This window comes from Elephantulus edwardii, unplaced genomic scaffold, assembly GCF_000299155.1.
Source record: "Elephantulus edwardii isolate Elephantulus edwardi_28Jun2011 unplaced genomic scaffold, EleEdw1.0 scaffold00031, whole genome shotgun sequence".
In the NCBI taxonomy this organism is placed as follows: Eukaryota; Metazoa; Chordata; class Mammalia; order Macroscelidea; family Macroscelididae; genus Elephantulus; species Elephantulus edwardii.
This window is the reverse complement of record NW_006399781.1, coordinates 19,842,159-19,869,611: the sequence shown is the minus strand read 5'-3', so window position 1 is coordinate 19,869,611 and position 27,453 is coordinate 19,842,159. Positions and strand designations below refer to the sequence as shown.

The window sequence follows — 27,453 nt, the reverse complement described above, 5'->3', positions numbered from 1 at the left end:
GCAGGAGAGGAAGAACCTCGATGAGATGGATTGATTCTGTGAGTGGAGTGGTGGGAATCAATGTGTTTGAGACAGTGAGGTTGGCACAGGATAGAATGGCGTTTAGGGCTCTTGTACATAGGGTCACTGTGAGTCGCAAATGATCCTTCTGTATATAATTCTAATTTTGAAAAATACATGAAAAGAACTTGATTGGTAAACAGTGTGTTTATTGAGTTTCAGTCTCTTTTTGTACAATTTCGAGCCTCAGAAAACCCGCTGGCGGGTCAGCTGTCAGTCACTTCCAACTCAAAGCCATTAACTAACACCACCACTGTGTTCCCAAACCAAGCTAGGTTTTTCTCTAATGCTTCAGTTAATTATAATAACACTCTTCTAGGATAAGTAGTGTTTCATAAAGGAAGAAATTGAGATTGGCAGAAATAAGGTAACTTGCCCCAGGTCAGAAAAGTTGTAGGCACAGAACAGTTTTCTAAAACTCAGATTTGTATACTTCTGGGACTGTGCTGTGCTTGTTTTCAGATTTTATTTTCTGGTTTCTTGGAAGAAAAATGCTATTTTATAATATTTCTTAAAGATATCCTACTATTCTGGTACTTGATTTATCTTGAAATAAATTGCTTGTTTAAAAAGAAAAAGGTAATGATTTAACATGCTTTGGGACCTAATTTCACTCAATTTATAACACAAAGGAAATAATTGATCTTGGATATAAAAGTATGATATACATGTTATGTGCCGTCAAGTTACTTGCAGCTCATGGCAGCACCATGTACAGCAGCTCAAAACCTTGCTCTATCCTTCGCCAACCTTATTGTCTCTGACATACCTTCCTCCTTTACCCCAGTCACTGAATCAATCCATCTCATCGAGTCTTCCTCTCTTGCACTGTCCCTCCACCTTTCCAAGTCCCTGTCCAAGGACTGATCACTTGTTACAACATGTCCAAAGTATGTCAGATGAGGCTTCAGAATCTTTGACTCCAAGTAGCAGCCTAGTTTCATCCTTTCTAGGATGAACCTATTTGTTCTCTGTCAACTCAAGTAATTGTCCAACTTTCTGATATATAATGAGTAATTATAAAGACTGTGGTCTGGATCAGGCACACCTTAGTCTCCAAACTGACATCGTTGCTCTTCAGTACTCTGAAGAGGTCCCACACAGCACACTTTCTCAGTGCAATTCATCTTTTGAGTTCCTGTCTGCTGGTCCCTAGAGTGTTGATTGTTGAGTCAAGCACACTGAAGCAGTTAACAATCTTAATCTCTTCACCATCTATCATTATGCTGCCAGTTGGCCCATGGTGAGAATCTCTGTTTTCTTGAGGTTGTGCTTCAATCCACATTGAACCTGTGCTTCAGGTTCTTCTTAGTTACAGCAAGGATGGTTGTAACATAGCACAGATTGTTGATTACTCTTCCTCCAATCCTGATGCCATGTTTGCCTAATTATTTCCTATTGTTTTCAAACCATACAACTTTTTCTTCAAATAAAATCTAATAAAGTAGCCCAATAAATTAAGATTTTTGGAAAAAGAGGAGAAGCATGAACCTTTATGTATTCCATCTTGCACATGTATGTGTATGAGGATCTCCCTGTTGTTAAGTACCATCAGATAATAACAGCTCACAGCAGCTTTATATAGCAAAACCTGTACTGTCTTCACAGGCTAACCCTGTACCATCTTCACAATCTCTGCTATCTGTTGCTTTCTAATCAGTGGTTAAACCTTTCACTAGAGCACTTTTAAAAAAATTAACTTTATTGTGTTGTTGATTGCCATAGTCGAGCACCACTAATAGCGACCCTATGAACAAAAGGCCTTAAGCCTTTCTGTAACTATCATCATTTATCAAAGTTCATCGAGTTTCCAGAGGTATGTTGTTTAGGAAGTGGATGCCACTCCTGCATACCATAAAGGAAGTTTGTGATAATGAAGAAATAATTCATCTTTCAATGAGCTTTCCCAGATGTGTGTATATATACACATGTAATCACACCCCAGCGAGATAATAGGTATTTCCTTACTTCCAAAATATTCTCAGTTGTTTTCTGTCACTGTAGATGTGTTGCTTGTTTTAGGGGATTTATGTGTGTATCTTCCTTTGCTCAGTATAATGTTTTGGAGAATTGATATGGAGCCCTGGTGGTACAATAATTAGACCACTTTACTGCTGAACAAATGGTGGGCAATTAAAAACTACCAGACAGTTTACAGGAAGAAATGTGAGGCTATGCATCTGTAAAGATTTACTTCCTTGGAAACCCTCTAGGATAATTCTATTGTTAAGGTAACGTAGCTATGATTTAGAGTTGCTTGATGACAGTTTTGTTTTGAAATATAATGAGCTAGACTGCTGTGGTGTGTTAGGTGTTTTGCTGCTAATCAGAAAGCCAGCAGTGTGAATCCTTCAGCTGCCCTGCAGGAGAAGCATAGATAGTCTCGTTGTCTTAAGAATTTACAGTCCTGGAAGCCTGATAGAGGGTTCCTATGAGTCAAAATCTATTCAAGGGCAGTCAGGTTGGTTTGAGCTTACTTAACCAATACTTCTGCTTATTATTTTTAATTACTAAGTAGTCTTCTTTTGTATTTTTGTTGTTGTTATTAGGTGCATTCAAGTTGTTGTTGTTATTAGGTGCGACCCCAAGAACAACAGACCTGAATCCTGCCATATCCTGTGCCAATTTAATAATCTCTGACATCCTTGAGCCCATTACTACAGTCACTGTTTTGAAGGTCTTCCTTTCCTTCGCATCCCCCAACCTTTCCAACCTGATGTCCTGCTCCAAGGAATAGCCTTGTCTAGCAACATGGCCAGAGTGTGCAAGATGAAACTTTGCCATCCTTGCCTCCAAGGAGCACTCTGAATGTACCTTCTCCAAGATAAATCTGTTCTTTAATAGTTCTCCATCACCACAGCTCAAAGGCATCAGTTCTTCTGTCATCCTTATTCATGGTCTAGCTCTCAGCATTATATCAAGTGATTGAAAGGACCATGGTCTAAATCAAGTGCACCTTTGTCCTCAAATTGACATCACCACGCCTCAGTAATTTGGAGAGGTCCCTAAAGGCAGACTTTTTCCAGTGCAATATGTTTCCTGATCTCCTGACTGCTAGTACTAAGGGTGTTAATTATTACATTCAAGTGTGATGAAGTTGTTGATAGTTTTTAATCTTTTCTCCATCTATTAGGATATTACGAGTTGGGCCCGTGGTGAGAGTTTTTGTTTTCTTGATGTTGAGATGCACTTTGTATTGAAGACTGCAGTGTTTAATCTTCTGCAGCAAGTGTTTAAAATCCTCCTCACTTTCAGCAAGCAGTGTTGTCATCTCCATACTGAAGGTTATTGATGAGTCTTCCTTCAAACCTAATGCTACTATTCTTCATAAGTGCTCAGCTTTTTGAATAATCTTCTCAGCATAAAAATTGAATAGCTATGGAGAAAGGATACAACCTTGATGCACATTTTTCTTATTTTTAGACCATGTAGTGTTCCTTTGCTCTGTTAGCACAACATCTGCTTGGTCTAGGTATTCTTATTGTGTAGATAGAAATGATTTGATTTGATTTTGTGCCTCATCCTTCTGTCTGTCATTCACTATTTGTGTTTACATTTTTAAAAAATATATTACTATTTATGTACAAATTGTTTGTGTCGATACACTAGCACTTCTTGAGTAAATTCCCAAGGGTAGACGTACTGGAATGGATAGAAGCGCATCATTTATGTGGTTACACCATTTACATGCCTCCATGCAAACGTGAATTTCACTTTGGTTGGTCATCATTACACTTCATACTCTTAGCAGCCAAGTATTAACTGTTTGCCTAGAATTCCTTGAATATATTTAGCTATTTTTAATTCACCAAATACGAGGGAAAACAATATATAGTAGATTTTTTTAAAAAAGACTTCATTTAAACCTGTAGCAGCCTAGATTTTACTTTTTTATTTTAAAAAAAATCAAGTCCTATGTCTTTATTAAAGAGAGTTAAAATAGACCAGACCTGGCAACCACTGCAAGAGGCACTGGCCAGGAAGCGGGGTGCGGTCAGGCCTTAGAGATTCAAGAGCAGGCTGATGGCCTTGGAGAGGCCAAAGAGACAAGGTTCTGGCAGCAGCTGAGCAGGTGTCTGAGGTTAAGCTTTCAGGCACTGAGGCTGTGTCAGCTGATTCTGCAGGGGGGTGCAAGACTGGGTCGGACTGGCCTGCGATCTTCCTGAAGACACTCCTGTCTTGTCTACCTAGATCATCCACTGGTCCTGATTCTGCCTGTTGCCTTCCATGTCCACCTCATTGACCTCTCCATTGTCTGGTGATTCATTCATCTCATCCATGCCCTGCATGTCCTCATCATCTTCATCATCTTCTTCATCATCATCATAGGGTTCTGAAGCTGGCTTGCCAGTAGGTACCAGGTTGTTTTTTTCTGCAATGCTCTGGAGCCAAGCTTGATGCTGCTGTTCCTGCTATTGCAGTTCTGTCTCTTCCACACAGAGTTGATCCAGCTTAAACCACAGTGTCTCTGTCACACAGGGGAAGAGTGAGGGAAACAAAGTAGACATGGCTTCTATACCAGCCCATAGGAGGCAGCCTCAGGGCCTAAATTTAACTTTATAAAAGTTAAGGGATTGCTGAGAGGATTAAATGAGACACATAAATAAGTATAAAACAGGTGCTGAGCCCAAAGTATATTACATATCTGCTAATGGTAATATGTTTTTAAAAGCACAGGCCAAGATGAAAATCCTGTTTATACTCTCATCTGCTCTGTTGTTCATAGTGATGCTATGAGCCATGGTTGACTGGACAGCACCTAGTAACAAGAAATACTACTACTACTAACTGTATGCTCTGCCCCAGGACAAGGGTGAACAGACTTTTTCAGTAAAGGGCTAGATAAAAGAATAGTTTAGCCTTTGTTGACCATGTAATGTCTTTGTTTCACTACTAATTCCCACCCTCTGTCCTACCATTCATTAAACACTGCAAAAACAGACATAAACAATATTTAACAAATTTGCATGATTATGTCCCAGTAAAAATTGAATTATGGATGCTTAAATTTTAATTTCACTTTATTCACATATTAAAATATTAGCCTTTTAATTTTTTTAAAACATTTAAAAAATGTGAAAATAGTGTTTGCTTGTAAGTCATACAAAAACAGTGGTAGAATGCATGTAGCCTCTTTGACCATAGTTTGCCAAGCCCTGATATTGGGCAATATTATGCAAAACGTGGCCTTTGGGCTGCACTTTCTTCAGAATTGTTTATAATCCATTTTCTCTGAGAAGAGTGAACTCTCCTCGCCTAGCTGTGCTGCAGTCTCAAAGACATGGTTCAACCAGCTGCTCCATGGGAGAAGGATGTGCAGGCTCCTCTCATGCCATTACTGTTTCAAAAAATGCGCTGGATAGTCAATTATCAACAGAAACAAAATCTGTTTCTGTCTAGCAAAGCTATTAAATTTAAGCACATATATAATTTTAACTCTTGCAAATAAAAAAGTATTTCTTCATTTAGGCATTCCTAAAGTGCTTAAATTCCTAGAATAAGAATGCCTGTTAAATAGGCATTACTAAATGATTTAAGTATATAGAAGAAATAGAAGCATGCAAATTTTCATTCAGACGCAAGTGCGAAATGTAGCAAGCCTTACAGGTTAAATTACAAAAATATGTTTTAGTAGTTTTCACTTTAAAAGAAGAAAAAAAAGAAACTATTAAAATATTGCATATTTTTTAATTCATATGAATTTCAGACTAATATTAACAATTCACATTGTTTATTAATGAACAGACATACAAATAATTTTAAGAGTTTGTGTTTACATAAAAACATTTTTCAGATACTTTATATGCATCTACTCTTTAAAAAATACAGATATTAATTTATTGCATTAATCGAATTTAAAAATATTGAACCACACAAAAGAATACATTAATTTGGTTTAGCAAACAACTTAATTTTACAGAAAGTCTTTAAGGAACCAAATTTTAACTAATTGTAATCTTCAGGATATAAGATTCTTTAACATCACACATGCATGGGAAGGGCAAAGTAAGTTTTTAAAGTAAAATACATGATACATCTTAACATTACTATGTATTCAGATAATTCCTTCTATAGATATGTATGTATTATAATGACTTAATATTATGCAATTACATAATGCTTCAACAATAGGGTACATAATTTTATAAACATTCTTACCTTTTGACATGGATTGGGGCATCTGGTGGCCTGGTGTTAAGAAGCTGTGCTGCAGTCCTAAAAGCATTCAGTTGAAATCCACTGGTTCATATCCAAAAGCTTCTCTATGGGAAAAGGATGTGCAGTCTCCCCTGTATGCTTAACTGCCTCTGAAAACCTGCTGGGGGGTTGGATTAATGGATTGATCAGCTCTGACTTGATGGAATAAAATAACAAAAATTATATCATTTGATGATGCTATAGCAATATGGTGCATCTTTCAATACACATCCCTCACTTACTGGCGTGGTTAGGTTTCAAAAACCAAGTTCTCATATAAAATGCAGGTGACCAGAAAAATTCACAAAAAGGAAGGTGGGTATATATCTGCTGTCAAATGACATCATTACATATAATTGTCAAGCCAATGAGAATCATAGCCTTGGGAAATTAATGAATAAGTTTTAACAGTACAGTGATTTTACTCTCTCCTAACACTTCATTAATATGCAGAAAAGATAAATATTTTACTGTTGTAAATGTGAAATGTCAGATAATGATATAGTCAATAAGTGAAGAGTAGGTTATTATACATATGTATAAAGAACAAGACTGCATGCGGATGGCCATATCTGACCTTTACCAACTTCACAAAAGGAAACTCTCCCCATCAACAACACAAAACCAATTCCTATGAGATTAGATATATCCATCATGCTCCTGTACTTCTTTCTAGTCATCTCAGCATCAATCTTAATGCTTTACTGTGTTCAAAATCTGATGCAATAGCTCACAGACCACAAAGAATGATGTAAGGGAAGGCATAAAGCTATAATTCATGTTAGTAGCAGAATTCAGTCAGGGCACCTTCCAAAATGTTCTCACAGTTGCCTCAGTCTTGAGCCTCATGACTTTTAGCCAGTGTTCCAAAGCTCTCAGTTCTGTCAGTTAAGGCTCCCCTACTCTTTCAAGTTGTCTAACAAACTTGGGAAGAGGGCTCCTACTTCTGATTCCGTGGGGTAGCAGTCCCAGGTTGTACTCCCTCTCATGCCAAGTCTCTGGGTCTCTTGTGTGGCTGCCATTGCTGTAGCTCCCATTACTCTAGTCTAGCTGGTGCAAGAATCCCTGGCCCTGAAGGACACACTACATTCTTTTGTTTAAGAAATTGCAAGACTCAATGATGAGAGTAACCAATCCCTTTGTAGATAGGCTAACACACCCTATTTGCATATTCCCACATGGCAAAGTCAGAGAAGCCATTTTTAACAGTAAACCTCTAATATCACAGCATATTTTTAAAAACAATCTGTATCTTCTTGGCATTCCATGTATGTTCAGGACTCATCTGCAGCACCACAACTCAAGGGCATCTATTCTTCTGTCATCTTTAGTAATTGTCCAGCATAACAAGTAGTTGAGAAGATCATGGCCTGGATTAGGTGCACCTTTGTCTCTAGACTGACATCTTTGCTTTTAGCACTCTGGAGAGGTCCATGAAAGCAGATTTTCCCAGTGCAGTTGTATTTTGATTTCCTGACTGCTAGTGTTAAGAAAACTTTAGTTTTCTTAACACTAGCAGTCAAGAAATCAAAATACAACACTCTTGGCACCAGTAGCCAGGAATTTAAAAGGCACATTGCCATGGGAAAGTCTGCTGTTAGGGACCTCTCCAAAGTACTGACAGTGGTGTCTCTCTGGAGGAGACTAAGGTGCATTTGATACAGGCCATGGTCTTCACAATTACTTGTTATGCATCAGAGAGTTGGGCAATGACCAAAGAGGATAGAAGGAGAATTGATGCCTTTGAGCTGTGGTGCTGGAGAAGAGTATTGAGAATACCATGGACTGCTGGGAAAACAAACAGATTTGTCGTGGAAAGGGTTAAACCGGGTGGCTCCTTGGAGGCAAGGATTCTGAGGCTCCGTCTAACATACTTTGGACATGTGAGGAGAGACCAGTCCTTGGAGAAGGACATCATGCTTGGTAGGGTGGAGGGTCGGCGCAGGAGGGGAAGGCCCTCTATGAGGTAGATTGATTCAGTGACTGGGGTAATTGGGATGGGAGTGTCGGAGACAGTGCGATTGGCACAGAGCAGAGTTTAGGGCTGTTGTACATAGGGTCACTATGAGTCGCAAGCGACTCGACGGCACATAACAATAACAACAACAAACAAGTGTTAAGAATGTTGATTGTATACTGCATTGAAACAGATGAGGGAGAGAACTATTTAAAAGGGTTAAAAAGATTGGGTGTTACTGTCATGACAGGAGTCCAGAATGAAGGCTGCACAGTTGAGTAGACTTGGCTGGAGGGACTGCATAACAATGAGTTTTTCTTTTACTTTTCAAGGAGAAGAGTGAATTGGGGGTGAGAAGGGTGGGCAGGCGAAAAAGTGCAACAGTGAATGACTGGAAACCCTAAGTCTCTGTAAACTTTCATTAAAATTAAAAAAAAGAAAAAAGAATGTTGATTGTGGAGCCAGAGCAAGCTGTAATTGTTAACAACCTTAATCTCTTCTCCACCTGCCATGGTGCTGCCAATTGGCCCAGAGGTGAATATCTTTGTCTTCTTGATGTTGAGCTTTAATCCATATTAAAGACTACAGTCCTTGTCCTTCTGCAGTAAGAGCTTCAGGTCTCCTTCAGTTTCAGCAAACAAGGTTGTGTCAACTGCATATAGGAGGTTGTTAATGAGTCTTCCTCTAATTTAGATGCCACACTCCTCCTCCTCATAGAGCCCTGCTTCCCGAATGATCTGTTCTACCTACAGATTGAAAAAGTATGGAGATAGGATGCATCCCTGACATAATACTCTTTTCCTGATTTTGAGCCATGCAGTGTTTCTTTGCTCTGTTCAGAGTACTGCTTCTTGGTCCAAGTACAGGTTTCACATAAGCACAATCAAGTGTTCTGGGATTCCCATTTTCCTCAAGGTTAACAACATTTTGTTGTGATCCACACAGTCAGTGTGTGTCTTAGAGAGAATGAAACCAAGTCTTTCCTCGGAGACTAGGATTTTGAAGCTCCATCTCACATACTTTGGGCACATGGCAGGATTGGACAGAATTTCCTTTTGTAACACTTAGGATCTCTGTGAGTCAAGATCTGCATGACAGCCCTGAACAAAAGCACTGTTGTGTACTGGCGAGTCAGAACTGAGTCATGGCTGACTCTCCAATAAGTTTTCAGAGGCAGCTTAATCATATGGGAGGAGATTGCCTATCTTTCTCCCATGGAATCTCTGGTGGATTTGAACCATGTACTGTTGGGATGCCAGCAGAGCTCATTAAGCACTAGGCTATCAGAGCTTCCTAACAAAAGCATTAGCATAGCATAAAATTATGAAATGAAATTTAGTGATCTGCCAGCAATTGAAGTCTATTAAAATATGAATAAAAATCATTCAGAGGAAAAATGAAAATACAATATTCAGTATTGAATAAAAATAATTTCAGCTATCTTATGACAAAGGAAAAGACAAACTATAGTGAAAGGGAGGGGGGAACCCACCCTATCAATAGAAACCATACCCAAGATGGCTCATTTACCGAGTTTTTAGGAAACAAAGACTTTTTGCATGTTGTGCTGCTAACCAGAAGATTAGCAGTTCAAATCCACTCCTTTGGCAAAAGATGGACAATCTCCTCCTGTTAAGATTTACAACCTGTTAGGAATCCTAATGGGTTACATTGAATCAGAACTGGCTTGATGGCAGTGGATTTGATTTTTTTAAGTCACTGTAAGTTAGTTCCAGAAATGAAAGTGATCTCTTTTAATCAGCACATTAAAAAGCAAAAAGAATTTTAAAATGTTGAAGAATGAAAGAGCTTTAATATAATAATACAATACAATAATAAGCAATGCAGCTGTGTGTTGCGCTGCTGACAGTCAGCCATCTGAACCTTCAAGCCACTCTGGGAAAGAAAGATGGGGCAGTCTGTTAATGTAGGAAAGATTTATAGCGTGAAAGCCCTGTGTGACTTAGAATCTGTCCTACAGAGTCACCATCAGTCAACTGACTGACTTGATGGCAGTTGGTTTTACCAAGTGAATAGAGATACTCTGAGAAGCAAATGAGAAATCCGTAACTAAAAAGTTAGAGGACGTTTCCTAAATAATTTTGAAATTTAGTATAATAAAAGTCTAGGGAGGAAGCAAGACAATGGAGGATCAAGAAAGAATATATACATAGACTAATGGAATAAAAAACAGCCAGATATACACTAACAAATAGTAGTTGGATTTTCCCCTCCTCAACTAGAAGCCTAGGTACTTTAGTGGTGGAAAAATAGTCTTTTAAAGAAATCATACTTTAACAAATGGTTATAAACAAAGCAAAACAGAAGACTCTTGCCTTATAGCATACAAATTAAGTCAAGGTAGATAATAAACTTTAAATATAAAAGCTAAACAATGAAACCTATAAACAAAAACATGAGAGAAAATTCTTTATGACCTTATATAGGCTAAAGATTTCCTCAGATAAAAGAACCCTAAGCTACAAAAGAAACTATTGACAAATTGTACTTCATCAAAATTAATGCTTTTACTCTTCAAAAGACACCATGAAGAGCATGAATGAACAAGTCATGGACTAGAAAAAAAAATTTGTAACACATTTGTGTGATAAAACTTCAGATTTACACTATATGAAATTTTTTTTAAAACCACCTATTTAACAAATAAGAAAAAATATCAACTCTTCACGAAAGAAAATATACAAATATTACTAATGTGCATGATTAAATATTACTCACATGAAAAAATAGTCAACATCATTAGTCAAAAGAGAAATGCATACTAAAAAGGACAGAGCTCTGGTAGTGTAGCCCTTAGAAGTTGTACTGTTACCTTAAAGGTGCTGGTTCTCTGGCAGTTAAAAAATTCCACTGGCTCTGCAGGAGACAATATGGGCAATCTCCTCCCACTCAATTTACAGCCTTTGCTCAGAAGAAACACCTTGGAAGAAAGCTCTAGCAGCCTACTTCCAGAAAATCAGCTATTGGAAAACCTATGACTTAACGTTCTCTTCTGACATGCCCACTAAGTTAATCACTGTAACTGATTAACACAAAACTGCAGTACAACTTTCAGTTGATGATGGATTTCTGTGACAGAACTGGAAGCATGTAAGAGGTAAAATGCTAATAACAGTGGTGAAGAAGTTACGAGTTTTAAGTGAGTTTTGGAAATTGAGTAAGGCATTTGATATTTTTCTTCTGTTACTCATTAAACTGCAAAATGAGAACTTTCATCTTCTTATTGCCAAGGCCTGTTAAATTAACATTTTTTTTAAGTATATTTTTAAGTCCTTGAAATAAGTAGTGAATATTGATTTTTGATAGTGGTTGTTACAACTCCTTTGTTTTTCTTGCCTTTAATCTGATCATTCAGCATTTGAAGCTGATACTTACCAGCTTCTTGAAATTCTTGTCAGCCAGTTCTTTTTTGGTACAGTGACTCTGTATACTCCTTCCATCTTCTTTTTAAGCATTCTGAATCATCCAGTATTCTTGCAATAGCATCCTTCATCATTGCTACTTGCAGCTTGAATTTGTTCTCTCGTGGCTTAAATTTGTTCTTTAATTCCGTCAGTTACAAAAATGTCAAGATTTTTCGAGTTTGGCCCTTTTAATTTTCCGACTCCAGCTCCTTGCACATTTCGTTACCGTACTTTGTTTTGTCTTCCCGAGCTGCCCTTCGAAATCTATTAAGCTCCTTAACTTTTTTATTTCTTCCCTTTGTGTTGTCTTGTTGGTGCTCAAGGGCAATATTCAGAGTTCCTTTTGACATCTAGCTTGCCTTTTCTCCTTCCTCCATCTTTGTAATGACTTCTTGCATTCTTCATGGATGATATTCTTGGTACCTTTATACAGCTCATCTAGTTCGTGACAGCTACCTGGCTAACTGACTGAAAGAGATCCATATTTATTCCTATTCCAAAAAAAAAATATGACCCAGAAGAATTTGGAAATTATCAAACAAAATCACTAATATCACACACAAGCAAAATACTGCTGAAGATTATAAAAAATGACAGGGACAGAGAACTCCCAGAAATACAAGCTGGGTTTAGAAGAGATCATGACTAGAGACATTATTGCCAATGTCAAGATGGAGCTTGGCAGAAAGCAGAGAGTAACTGGAATATCTGCTTGTGTTTCATTGACTATGCAAAGGTATTTGATGTGTGGGTCACAACAAATTGTGGCAGACCTTGAGAATGGGAATCTAAGAACAGTTGTTGTGTTTATGTGAAACTTATACTGGGACCAGGAAACAATACTCAGAACAGTGCCAAGGGAAGAAATGCATGGTTTAAAATCAGGAAAGGAGAGTGTCAGGGATGTGTCCTATCTCTGTACATTTTTGATCTATATGCAGAACAGATCATTTGGGAGGCTGGGCTTTATGAGGAAAAATGTAGCATCAGGATTGGAGGAAGATTCATCAACAACTTAATGTTATACTTGTTACACAACCATGCTTGCTAAAACTGAGGAGGACCTGGAGCGCTTGCTGCAGAAGGTCAAGGACTGTAGTCTTCAATATAGATTGAAGCTCAACATCAGGAAGACAAAAATTCTCACTACTGGATCAATTGACAGCACCATGGTAGAGAAGAGATTGAAGTTGCTAACAGCTTCATCTTGTTTGTCTCCATAGTGATCACTCTTGGGACCAACAGTCAGGAAGTCAAAAGACAAATTGTACTGAGAATGTCTGCTGTCAAGGACCTCAGTAGAGAAGCAGCGATGTCAGTCTGGAGACTAAGGTGTGCCTGATCGAAGACATGGTCTTCGCAATTACTTGCTATGCATCAAAGCTGACTAAGGATAACAGAAGAAGAATTGATGTGTTTGAGTTGTGATGCTGGAGAAGAATCTTGAATATATCATGAACTGCCAAGAAAACAAATAAGTCTCTGTTGGAGAGGGTGAAACCGAGTTTCTCCTTGGAGTTTTGGATTTCGAAGCTCCATCTCACATACTTTGGGCATGTGACCAGTAGGTACCATCCTTAGAGAAGAACATCATAGTCAGAAGGGTGGAGGGACAGGGCAGAAGAGGAAAACCCCAAATGAGATGGATTGATACAGTAACTAGGACAATGGAGTAGGTGTGTTGGAGTCAGTGAGACTGGCTCAGGCAGAGCTGACTTTAGAGCTATTGTACATAAGAATTGCAGGCAACTTGATGGCACATAACAACTTACCAGCTTTATATTGGTTACATGAGTCTGCTTCATGATAAAAACTCATACAAACCAAATCTTCACATTGTTATTTTTTTTCTTCTGGAATTAAAAATTATTACTGTCAGTACTTAAGTCATTATGATGAAATAGTAACTGCAATTTTACATTGTAATCTATTTGACATTACTGCTGTTGAGTCACCAACTCATAGCTGACCTTCCAGTGTACTTTCAGAGGCTGTAAATCTTATGGGAGAAGATTCCTCATCTTTCTCTCAAGGAGCAGCTGGTAGCTTCAAGCTGTCTGAGAGGCGAGATCTCTTGGCTAGCAGCGTAGCTCTCTTTAGATTGTATTGTTTTGTACCTTCATGTTGACTATGACTCATAGTGCCTCTATGCACAATCACTCTGAACCCTATTCTAAACCTATCTCACTGTCTCCAACACATTTACCCCCATTACTCCACTTACTGTGTCAGTCCATCTCTTCCAGGATTTTCCTCTCCTGCACTGCACTTCCTCCCTTCTAAGATTGATGTCCTTCTCCAAGTCCCTCCTGGTAACATGCCCAGAGTATGTGAAATGGACCTTCAAAATCCTTGCCTCCAAAGAGCAACTTGATTTCAGTCTCGCCAAGACAGATCTGTTTGTTTTCGTAGCAACCTGTTGTATGTTCAGTACTCTTCTCCAATACCACAACTCAAAGACATTGATTCTTCTTCAGTCATTCTTAATCATTGTCCAGCTCTGTTTTGCATAACAAGTAATTGCAAAGCCCATAGCATGGTTCAGGTGCACCTTAGTCTCTAGACTGGCATCTTTTTTTCTTCAGCACTCTGGAAAGGTCCTTGACAGATTTTCCTAATGTATTTCATCTTTTAATTCCCTGACTGCTGGTGCCAAGAGTTGATTGTGGATCTGAGCAAGCGGAAATTGGTAGAAATCTCTTCTCCATTTATCTTGGTGTTGCCAGTCGACCCATGAGTGAGTATCTTTGCTTTCTTGATGTTGAACTTCAAACCATATTGAAGACTACCATCCTTGACCTTCTGCAGCAAACATTTCAGGGTCTCCTCAGTTTCAGCAATCAAGGTTGTGTCATCTGCATAATGGAGGTTGTTGATGAGTCTTCCTCCAGTCCTGATGCTACATTCCTCCTCATAAAGTCCAGCATCCTGAATGATCTGTTCTGCTTATAGATTAAAAATGTATAGAGACAAGACACATCCCTGACACACTCATTTCCTGTTTTTTGCTCTGTTCTGAGGATGCTTCCAGGTCCAAGTACAGGTTTTGCATGAATGCAATCAAATGTTCTAGGATTCTCTTTCTTCTCAAGGTTAGCCACAACTTGTTGTGATCCACACAGTCAAATGGATTGTGTACTTCTGTTTTATTCTTCATACTTTAGAATCACTTTATAAAGATCTAGACAATAAGTATATTTATATTCTAGAATGCATTAGCATAGAATGTGATTGCAAGACTTCATTCTGTTTTCTTTAACCATGGCTAGTTTTTATGTCATAAGTCTCAGACTACTTTAGATGTTATGTAAATGATGCAGATTCCCACCATGTTAGCAGCTGTCTCCTAATTCTATAAGGTCATTCCTTTGTACATGATAACAAAGCTGCTGACTTGGTGGCTTATACATTGAAAAGGAAGAGCTTTATAAACAGTAGTACTTACTATTTAATAATATATGGAAAATTACTTTCCACATGTTCAAAAAAATGTGGATAGTTTACCATCAAAATGTAGGTTCATTAACAGTAGTTGTGAAGCTTTTCTAGACTCTGTATAGCATGTATTTAACCACTAATAATATTTATATTTTGTTTGAAATTTATATTAAATTAAAATGGACCCTGGTGGCCATACAGTTTTGGATGTTAATCAAAAGGTTATTTGTTCAAATCCAGCAGCTCCTTTGCTGGGAAGGATGGGCACTCTCATTTCATGGATTTTTACCTGTTTAGAAATATGATGGAGGGTCCCAATGGCACAGAATTGATTCATTGGCAATAGGTTGGTTATTTTGGTTTTGTTTTACTATGGTAAATAGCAACATCTATTCTTTCAACAATATTTGAACTGTAAAGAATATTTGTAATTGAACTGTGCCTATTTGAACTAGTTTTTAGTTATTTATTAATTTCATTGTTCTACACATCGTCACTCTTCTCTCCATAAAGGTACACAAATTCATGAATCAGAGGTGACTGAGCAATGTTTTGGATTAATAATTATATATGGATATAATAATAGCTGGATTTTGCATAAATAATGCATCCTCCTTTTGTAGAATCATTCATATCTAAGAAGTAATTCTCTGTAACTACTTTCTACACAGTATCATCTGTTTGACACTTTTTCTCAGCATACCTGTTAATGATTGAGTTTCTACTGCTAAAAATTTCAATAGGAAGGCATTTGTGGAAGTCATTTCTTTTTTGCAGCTAGACTGCCGGGGACCAGAGTTGCATACCATATCCTTGTCTATTAAACTTCTTGGAAACAAGCCAGTATGTTATAGTGAGTTTCATATGTAAGCTGTGAGCCACTAAAAGGCTTGCACGATTATTACAACTATTCTGAGGAGAGGAAGCGTTCAGAAATTCAGCAGTAAAGCAGCAGCAGCAGCAGCAACAAGCAGCAACTGTGGTAGTAAAGACAGGGTAGATTCACAGTTAGCATGTTTCACAGTGTGAGTCAGTGAACACATAGCTTCCCATCCTGCTGTCTGAGGAGGGAAACTAAAACTATATTGCAAGATTTGTCTACTTCCATGTTTACGATGTTAAGTCATGTGATGATACTGTACCATAAGTTGCCAACTTTGCTTCACTCTAGAGAGGATCCTTTGCTGCAGTGCTTTTTTCCTCCATCCTTTTCTATTTTCTTTCTTTTTTTTCTTGAAAAAGAAAAAATTGTGCAATGTATGTTTATGCCTACACCATGCCGAGGCGACACTTACCAGTAAATAATCTTTGCATCCCTGAGGTAAGATATTGTTTCTGCTTTCCCTGCACAGTGCTACTGCAGCACGGAGCTGATCCAAACATTCGGAACACTGATGGGAAATCAGCCTTGGACCTGGCAGATCCTTCAGCAAAAGCTGTCCTTACAGGTAAGAAGACAGAGCTACCGAATTCTTTTATTTATGAAACTGCTAGTTTAATGTTATAGAATTTTTGTGTACGGAGTTTCCCCTCACTGACTAAGCTAAACAAATACAGTATTATCTACTACTTTATTGATTTGCTCTATTAACTGTCTCATTAATTGCTTTGCTGTCAGAAATATAGATTGCTTGTTCTATTTAGGATTTCTGAGAATTACGGCATTAAGTGGTAATATACATTATTCACTCACACTTTAGTTTCTTTTATTATGGTTTATGTCATCATTTTTCTGAACCTCTTTCTCCGTTGATTCTTTTTGAGACCTTCACTGTTGAGCAAGCAAGGGCATTTGTATTGCTGTAAAAGTAGTTTTGATCGGAAAGACAACCTGCTGCCTTATTACTTGGTTTGATAGTTAAATAAAATGTTATTGTTATTTCCTTAACATCCACTTGCATTTTTATTATATGTTTTCACTTATTGTTTATCATGACAGCAAAGTAATTGTCAGCTGAGGTAATAGGAATCTTTTTATATCAGATAACATAAATTTCTTATTTATTTAATTTTATTAAGGTGGCCAATGTTAAGAACTGCCAAAGAAGAAATGTTAGACTGGAAAGAATGTCTCATAAAAATATAGAAAATAATGCTATAAATGATACAATATTGAACATCTGTATTTATTGATCTTTGTTCTCAAAATGCTGCATTGGATCTATTTTTGCTTTTATTCTTGGCTTCTAAGTTTTTTGCTGCCTTTGCCCTCTTTTACTTAGCTGACCTTTGTAATCTGGAGCCTCTTTGTCACTGCAGTGCTCACAGTGTTCTTTTAGGATGTGGGAAAGTAAATGACTTTTAATTACCTTTTATATTTGGACGTGTTTAAAGAAACTACATATATTGTTCATTGTTAAAATTAAGCCCATGCTATGTATACATTTATGACAGATTCTGAGGAGAGTAAATATACTTATATACAGAAGCTCTGACAATATGTGAATATTTTGTTTAATAACTCTGCATGGAGACAACTTCCCACTGCTGAAATGAGTAAAATCCCTGCTAAATAAGAGTAATATTTCTCAGTAAAATGTAGAGATTCAGTAGCTAAATAAAGTTAACATATATCAGAGAATAAAACTATTTTAATCCATTATGGAGAAGAATTTTAAATAGAATTATATTGTTTTAAATAATAAAAATAAATATGTACTCTTAGACCTGCTTCAAACCTTTCTTTTCTTTCCCCCCACCCCCTCGAGTTAAGTCCTAGGCAACACTAATAGCTTTAGAATGGTCTGTGACCAAGGAAGCAATGTAATTTATGATCTAGAGATATATTTTAAAGAGTGACCAACATTTGTCTCTAGATCCAAGTGTCCTCCCTCTGACCTTTTCTTCTCTTTAGTCTCTGGGCTTGCCTTGTCCATTTGTTTAATTAAGTTCAACACTCTTTAGATCTACATTCACTTTTTAAAAAAGTTTAAATATACATTATTAACAATGAGAAGCTATATCCTAATTTGTAATTAATTTTAGAAGTGGTTATATTGGCTAATGGTAGTTTGGAAAAGAGCTGTGGCAGTGATAACTCATGGAAACAGAAAAGGCCTGGAGGACAGATAGCATATCTATTAAGCTTGATTCAAAAAGTGTCTAGCGATTTTAATAGAAGGCGAAGTATAATAATAGTAGTTGGATTTGTTGAAAATAAAAGCTAGTGATAGTTATATAATGCAGTGAAGTAACAGTTCAGTGAATAATATTTCAAATTGCTTTTTCGGCCCATGGAAATTCTGCACTAAGCAATTGTTTTTAGTGGAATTATTATTTCCAAAACTAAATTAAAAAGAGTAAGCATTTAGTTTTGGTTTTTGTTTGTGTTTTTTTTTTTTAAAGAAATGCCTTCATTTAAAATTATCTGAGATTATTCTGACTGATGTGTCAGTATTTGTGCCTCTGCTTCTATGTAAGAGTGAATTCTGTTCTTAGTTTTCTTTTTTTTTCCATTTAGTTAGTGTAACTGACTCTTCAATATTTTTTATATTATTGCTTTTGTGCATTAGGCAAAACAATATGAAGGTAAATTGTGTCTTCCTTAAAGTACCCTAACAAAGTCAAAATCTCTTTTATACAGCATTAAAAATATATAAATTACTAATGCTCTTTTGTACAGAAATAATGCTTGAATCCTTACAAAGCTATACAAAATAGTAATATACCCTTAGTTTTACAGTTAATGGACCCAGCATATTGCCATTTTTTTTAGATGATTAACTTAGATATTTAGTAGAATACTTACTCGAAATTATATTATGTGAATGGTCAGGTTAAAAGAAATCAAGAGTTTAAGGTGGATTTTAAAAAGTATTTTAATGATGTTGAAGTTCTGAGCGGTTAACTAAAGAACATGAAGGTGTTAGTTTTATGTCTCCCTTTGGTTTTGAAGGAAATGAGATAATGAAAAATCTAAAACATGTAAATTTTACTGAAGAGTACGTTTTGACGTGTTATGATTATGATCTTTTTCCCATAGCATTTTTTGGGGCCCCTTTTTCTGATTTTAAAAGAAATTCATTGTGAAAATTGAGTTTAGTAGAGAAAATATGCAAAAGAAAAACATCTTAAATTTTGTCATCTAGAGATAACCTTTGGTATAATACAACATTATTTTCCTATACCTTCCACTCTCCTTGCTCTTTAAACTAATCATGGGCATGCTAAATGTACATGTACTGTCTAGTAATTTTATTTAAAAAATTATTTTCATGAACATTCCCAGAAGGCATTAAGAATTCTTCTGCATTGTGAGTTTTTAATGACTTTATTGTATTCCCTTCTCTTTAATTTTATTGAGTTAATTCTCTAATGTTTAACGTTTAGGTAACAGATAATGTCTAACTTTATTCTTTGTAAGCTTAGTCTTTATCAGTCCCTCTAAAATGATGTATCTTTACTATATTCATTCTTAATGCCCATCAACTGTCTATCTTTATATTCTTGCTTTTGAATTATGTGTGGGTTTGGATCCCCTTTAAGAGGCTCTAGTGCATGTTGGTGCTCTTTTAAGATAAAAGTGAACAACAAAGGGAATTTTCATTGGAGAACGTAAAGATATGGAAGTGTTTGTTAACCATGCAAAGGAGCCATTCTGAGGAACACAGGAAGGGATAGAAGGTAGCAGATGGAGTTTGGGTCAGAAGACATGATAGATAACAGCAGATTAAGGCTAGAGTTTGGGAAAGGATGAATGAACAAAGAAGCATTTGCCCTTTTCAGGACCAGTGATAATGGGCAAGTAAAGTGGGTGAGATATGTTGTTGTTGTTGTTTGATGCCGTCAAGTCGTAGACAACTCATAGCGACCCTATGAATGAACAGCCTGAGCACTGTTCGTACATAGAGTTTCCGGAGGCAAGCCATTTCGGAAGTGGATGCTGCTCCTGCTTCCAGGCTTGATTTAGTCGGGAAGCTCCAGCCAACATTGTCTACCATAGGTACCCATTACCACGATTGGCACATCACTGTTACAGTATTCAGCATCACAGCAACCACGAGTTACCTCTGTACAGCAACACACTGGGTGAGATATAGATGGCTACAAATTTGTCAAGATGATTTATTCAAATGGTTACTGAATTCTATTTGGAAAATGGAAGATGTATTAACTTTAAGAGATACCAAGAATAAGCTTTAACCTGGATTCATTTCACTTTAGAGTAACTCTTACTTTATGTTTTGTAGGTAGGTTTCTAATCTCTCTAGAAAGAACCAGCTGTAGGTCAGGCTGACAAGTAGAGTTGAGGCATCCGATGTGCTGAGCCTGGCCTGATAAACCATCAAAACTTCATGGAAACCAACTTCTTTTTTAAAAAATCTTACCTGCTCTTCAGGTAAGACAGGAGTGTTCACCATGATCGGTGAGATCTTAAATGATCTGGACCCTGACTATCTAGAAGAGATTGGTAGGCTGGTACGTTTTTGCTAAGGTCAAAAAGTCAAGATTCTCAATAGTAATTCAATTCTACATATTTTCAAAATATGTTCCAAATCCACCCGTATCTCACTAGCTTCACTGCATTAATTATTGTCTGTGCTTTCTCTCTCTCTCTCTCATGAGTGAAATAGCATCATAAGAGTTTCTTTACCTTCCTTTTGACCTCACTGTAACTGGAATGATCTTTCTAAAGCATAAATCATATCATGACATGTTTCAAGGAGGGACCAGTCCATGGAGAAGGAGGTCATGCTTAGGAGGGTGGAGGGACAGCTCAGCAGAGAAAGACCCTCTATGAGGTGGTTTGATTCAGTGACTGGGGTAATGGGGGGAGGTGTGTTTGAGATGGTGAGATTGGCACCGGATAGGGCAGGATTTAGGGCTGTTGTACATAAGGTCATTTTGAGTTGCAGGTGACTTGATGGCATATAACAACAACATCTGAGGTCTGGTTATATTTGTAGCTTAGGACATCCTGTTTTCTAGGTCCTAGGCACACTGGTGATCTAATGAGTAAGTTGATCTGAGTTTAAAAAATCGGCAGTCTCCTCCTCTGCAGTTTACAGCCTCTGAGGGGCTCATATTTGAGTAAATTTGACTTGACAACAGCAACATAGATTCTATTAATTATGTTTTCAGCCCATATAGTAATAATCTTACTAACTTTTCTGCTTCCTAAGAATTGTCTTCAATGTCTTACACTCATTTGTTCCATATAAAATCTAAACTTTTTATCAAGTAGATTTCTTGGTAACTCCTTTTAAGTGAATTTGGAAAGATCAAACTTCCTGCAGCTGCCACATCAGTTTTGCCATATCAGGGCCTAGATTTTACTCTTTTACTGTTCATTGCTGTGTTAATGTAGAATCCTTCACTGTGCATATTGCAGTTTCTGAAGCTCAGCAATTCAAGCCTACCAGCTACGCTTCAGGGGGGAAAAAACCCCCAAAACTATGAGGCAATCTCCCCCTGCTAAGATTTAAGCCTTGGAAACCCATCAGAAGTTTGCTCTAAGTTAGAACTGACTGGACAACAATGAGTTTTGGTTATACAACATTATGGCATGAGTACCTCATGAAACACATTTTACTGCTGGTGTATATTATGAAGATAGGTTCATGACCTTAATTTGGACTTTAGGAATTATTTGTATGAAGTATTTGAAAGCCTGAGAATATACCTTCAAAAGTAAACCAATTGTTGATGGGTGCCATCAAGTCAGTCCCAATTTGGTCACCCTGTGGACAGTAGAACAAGAGCCTGCCCAATCCTACGCCATTTTTACCATAATTGCTGTGGTTAAACAGCAGTTGTTCAATTGTTGCTGCCCTGGTGTTGATTCATCTCACTAAAGGCCTTCCTCTTTTTCATAGACCCTCCCTCTTACTTTACCAACCATCGGTTCCTTTTTTTCAGAAGGAGAGGCTAAGTTTCTTTTCCAGCTTCACACAAGTATTAAAGGGGATTATTGGGATTTGAACTCAAGCAATTGATTTCAGAATCAATTGTTTGTATATACAACATCACATTTTTAATGCATTTATTTATTTGGAAAAATGTAGTACTAAAATTCTTTGAAAAATTGGACTGGCCTAAAAACTCAGGGCTTAAATCCAACTTTTTAAATGTGATTTTAGACTTTTTGTAAAATATTTTTTTCCTTTCTAAAAATGAAAATGTACTTGGTTGCTATCATCTGTAAGTCTTCATCATTTTATTACTATAATAGAATGAATTAATAAATTGATTTTTCTGACTTTATAAGTTCTATTAAATCTTTCTGCCTTTTGCCTTGACTCACATTTATGTTATTAAGTAATAATTATAGTATTCATTCATGTTTTAAATAAAGAAATGCAGTGTTTATAGCCTCAAAGGAAAGATGTACTATATAAAATGTTATTGCTTTTTTTAAGTAAAAGGCAGTTCAAATAATGTAAATAGACTTCACCTAACTTACAGAGTTTTATGTCTGTATGTGCATAGCTGCACACACATTTACTCACTCATTACCACTGAGTTGGAACTAATTTGTAGCTAACCCTTCATTGGGTTTCTGAGGTTGTAAATTGCATGGGAAGAGATTACTCTCGTTTCTTCCTCAGAGCTGCTAGTGGATTTAGTAGCACAACTCCCTATGAACCCTATGAACTAGGCCACCAGGATTCCCTTACATCCTTAAGGAGGCACATACATTAGGAGACAATAAAAATTACCTTTCTGTTTGTTTAGATTTTGTTCTTATGGTTGCTATCATATGCCATTGAATTGGCTGGAACTAGTAGTAACTCTTTGAACAGCAGTTCTGAACCTTGCCCTGTCTTTAGCCAGTCTTACTGTTGCCAACATGCCTGATCCTATTGCTACTGTCACTGTCAATCTTATCTCATCCGTGGTCTTCCTAGTACTCCAATATTTCAAGGTCTTTCCATCAACCTTTTATTTTTGTGTATAATGTAATGCAGAAAAGACTTATATTCCTAAACCTGCTTGATCTTTCAACTCATCAATTATGACATATTAGTGAAATATAACTTAGTGTATACCTCAAGAGAAGTTAGTACTCTCTCTAGTAACAGTGTAGCACTTCCACTGGCATTTGTAATCAAATGAACTTCAGTCTCAATCAGATTGTCACTATTTTAATAGTTACTTGATATTTTCTTAAAATAATTACTGTTAACATTTTAAAAATAGTTCATATGACCTTAGATTTCATTGATAGTTTGTCATTGCAAAGGTGCTCTTCTTAGAAATGTTGCTGATTTATGAAGGATGGTTACATTTTGTTTTCTTAACTTTGAGAATCATGGCTCAACCAAGTTGACACCTATATTTGGAAGACACAATTCCAAACGTGAATATAGGACCCTTGTACTAATTTTGCAATTTTTCTGTCAGTTTGAAGTATTATCAAGTGAAAAATTTCTCTGGGGAAATAACCAATTTTGGTCAGTAATTATCTGATCACTATGGCTATATTTTTATTACAAAAAGTCAACCTCTGATATCCTCTTTTTAAATTTAAACTGTTACTTAAGAAAAGCATTGTCTTTCACATTGTTACTTTTAACTTTCTCAATAATCTTTTATTACACTCCAATTATCTTAGGGCTTATTATAATTATTTTTAACTCATACTGTTCTGAAGCAATCTCTTGAGCATTAAATTGGCTGAAATTATTTTGAAGCATACATTATGTGTACCATTTTCTCTCTCTCCCTCTCTTTTTTTGTTTGACAGTGGAGTAGACCCAATGTCCTAGTTGAGTGAGGATGTATTTATCTCAGTGAATGTTATTGTTGTTGATTGCCATTGAGTGGAGCGCAAGTCATAGAGACTCTATGAACAAAAGACCTAAGGCCTTTCCGTAACTGTCATCATTTCTCCAAGTTCGTAGAGTCCAGAGGCATGTCGTTTAGGAAGTGGATGCCACTCCTGCTTCCAAACCTGTTTTACAACTGAGAGCTCCACCAAGCACTGTCTACATTGGGAAACTATTCTGGTATTTGATACCCCAGAGGTGTTCAGCATCACAACAAACCCAGGTTACTTCATACTGCACAATGACAAAGAGTGATGTACAAAGAAGAAAAGTGTTCCTCCAGATAAAAACAGCACTAGTTTCATTTAGAAGTGGTTAAGTGTCGTCAAGTTGAATACAACTGAGAGTAAGTTTTGCATAAAAGACCTGAACTCTGTTCTAGAACTAATATAACTTCTGTACATTTATATAGAATTTAGAGTTTGTACAGTTTAGAGAGTTTATAGGTTAAAAAAAAACTATTGTGCATAGGGTCACTATGAGTCATCTTGACAGCACTTAACAAAAACAACATGTGCATAATATCATCATCTTTTTTGGATAGCTTTAGAATTTCCAGACTTTTTTTTTTTAAATATGGAAATGGAAAACCATTTGAATTGTCCTTCTAACTGGGTATAGAAGGAATACAGAGAATAACTTGTTCAAGTCTCTTTGAATTGAAATGGAAAACTAACATGAGTATTGTTTTATATCTCTCTGTTTTGTGGTTTTTTGTTGTTGTTGCTGTATTGGTGTTATGTGCTGTAGAGTCAGAGTTGACTTAGAGCTCACCCTCCAGGGGGTTTTCAAAGGCAGTAAATTGCACAGGAAGAGATTACTCATCTTTCTCCTGCTGAGCAGCTGGCGGTAACTAGTCCAGCAGATCTCCCTTCTTGTTCGTGTTGTTTTTTGTTGCTTTTTCCAAAAAAGAAATAGTATTTTGGCAAGTAATGAAATAAGAAATATTTTACAAATAGTCAATCAATCTATTGAATTCTGGTTAGTGGAATTTATTTTACCTTTACCTGTTTGAATCTTTTATTCTGAAATGAAGTAATATTTATGTTTCATTTTTTGTTTATGCTTTTTACTTCAGGATTTTTATTTGTGGGGAAAGTTCATGTCTCTTTATAATTCTAGTTATATGTAGTTGGCCTCAGTGTTTGGAAATGGGCCCCAGGTGAGTAGAAAGAAATAATTTTTACTCTATTGATGTTCTCATCTTTCCACATGCTGTTTTTCTGTTATTCTATTACCTTCAGAATGAATGATGATATATTGCTTATGACAGAATATAAAAATGACTCTTATTTTAAAAAGTTATTAGAATGCCACTGGCAACAGCCGATCATCTGAGAGTATCCTTTTCTCCACAAGGGCAACAAATTCTATGAAATATGTTTGCTTTCATTTTTAAAATCTAATAAGGTAAAACATATATATCTTCACACATTTCTGAAGATTTTATTAAAGAAGAATCTTTAGGATTTTATTAATTCTGGGATTTTTATTTATTAGCTTCAAGTAATAACTTCCTATAGAAAGTTCTTAGGGTTGTTTTATTTTGCTTGGTTTTTTTTCTTAAATATTTCCTTGTATTCATTTTAGGGAACTCTGGTAGTATAGTTTCTAGAGCTTTCACTGGTAACCCAAAGATGGCACTTCTCTAGTAGTTCAAATTCACCAGTGACTCCACAGGAGAAAGATAAGCAGTTTCCTCCCATGCAATTTATAACATTCTGAAAATTGACCCTTCATTCATTCTGACATGACAGCAATGATGATGATGATATTTAAGTTCTTGTGTGTTACAAACAGTACATCACTTGACTACAAACTGAAAGGCTTATAGTTTTAATCTACCTAGAAACATGTTAGAGAAAAGCCCTAATGGTCTCCTTTCCAGCGGTAACCACCAGTGGATTGCAGTTCTGCTTTGTCTGGAACACATGAAATTACGCTGAGTCATACTTGGTTTGGTGAAAGCTGATTTGGGTTTTGATTGATATTTAAGCATGAAACTTATTTCAGCATACATACTCTGTTGACTATGCAGAATATGCTTTTGGCCAAGTGCTATCTTTAAATGTTGTGAGGCATTGAATTATGACAGTTATTGACCCAAGGATCTTCTAATATCCTGAAGAAGAAAATAATCGTGATAATGCAGCCATATCCAAATATACTCAAAGTACATTTTAGTATCTATGTTATTGAATTAATTTTATATAGTAGAGGGAGAATTTCTCCTAAAAATTTCTCTATTTTTGCTTGACATGCTTATTAATTTTTTTAGAAAAGAATGATTATACAAAGGTAGAGTTTTTAATTTGTCTTTATTAGAGATCATTTGCTTGAAGAATGAAGGTGAAGTTAGTCTCCACTAAGAAATATGTTTATGAAGAGAAAAATTTTTAAATGTCTTCAGAGACATATAAGCCAAAAGGGTATGGTTGTTAAGTGCTACCTAGTGGACTCTGACTCATGAGCAACTCGGTGTACAACAGAGTGAAACCCTGCCCAATCCTGGGCCATCCTCATCATCTCGACTGTGCTCAAGCTCATTGTTGCAGGTCTATCTCACTGAAGATTTCCTTTTTTCAGACTCTTTACTTTATGGAAAAGGAGATTAGCATGTCTTTTAGAATTCTTTAAAATGGAAATTGTCTTTAAAAAGCCACTGTTCTGGTCCTGTAAGAAATGTCAAACTCTGTGATTGATATAATTCCATTCAGTAATAAAAATTCTTATTTATTTATTTATTTTGTTGTTACAGGCCATCAAGTCACATACAACTCACAGTGACACTCTGTACAGCAGCTCTGAAGCCTTCCCTGTCCTGAGCCAGTTTTACTGACTCCGAAACACCTATCCCCATTGACCCAGTTACTGTATCAATTCATTTCACTGACGTTCTTCCTCACCTGTACTGTCCCTCCACCCTTCCAAGCATAATGTACTTCTCCAAGAACTGGTCTAATGAAATATACAAAGAGCTAGCTTCAGAGAATCAAAAGAGATGAACTCACTCGGCATTTCTTAAGCTGAAAGAACTGAAGAACAAATTCAAGCCTCAAATTACAATACTATGGATGCTATGGGCAGAATATTGAATGATACAGGGTGCTTGAAAAGAAGATGGGAAACACTCTTTCACTTATCTTAGTTCCACAGCTTTTGGTGATTTGCAAGACCATGGGTCTGCAATTAAGGTAGCTAGAGACCAGAGGCAACTCACGGCTTTAAAAAGCCAACTTTTAGGTTAACACCACAGATTTTATGCTTGTACAGGTGGAGGGACAGCACAAAAGAGGAAGACCCTGAATGAGATGGATTGACTCAGAGTGACTTGGGCAATGGCAGTAGGAGTATTGGAGATGATGAGATTGGGTCAGGATAGGGCAGAGTTCAGTGCTATTGTACGTAGGGTTAATATGAGTTGCAGGTTACTTGACAGTACATAACAACAATATGCATGTCTCCTCCAGGGAGATTTACAGTCTCTGAAGATCCACTGGAAGGTGAGCTATTACAGGTGACTTTGACTTATAGCTGCTGTAATTTCTACAATTGGAATAGTGTATCTTTTTGTGGCTACTTTCAACTCACCACAGTGCCTAAAGAT

At 36.7% G+C, this 27,453-nt stretch overlaps 1 protein-coding gene and 1 pseudogene across 1 annotated transcript in view; one reads left to right on the top strand and one right to left on the bottom strand.

The window, feature by feature from the left end:
• The window catches only part of TNKS (tankyrase, TRF1-interacting ankyrin-related ADP-ribose polymerase), a 186,425-nt gene that overhangs the window by 49,618 nt on the left and 109,354 nt on the right, over nt 1-27,453 (top strand). Inside the window, exon 3 of the mRNA XM_006884137.1 lies at nt 16,431-16,526. Coding sequence (XP_006884199.1) covers nt 16,431-16,526 — 96 coding nt within the window. The remainder of the gene's footprint in view (nt 1-16,430; nt 16,527-27,453) is intronic.
• LOC102854501 lies at nt 4,248-4,568 on the bottom strand (annotated as a pseudogene).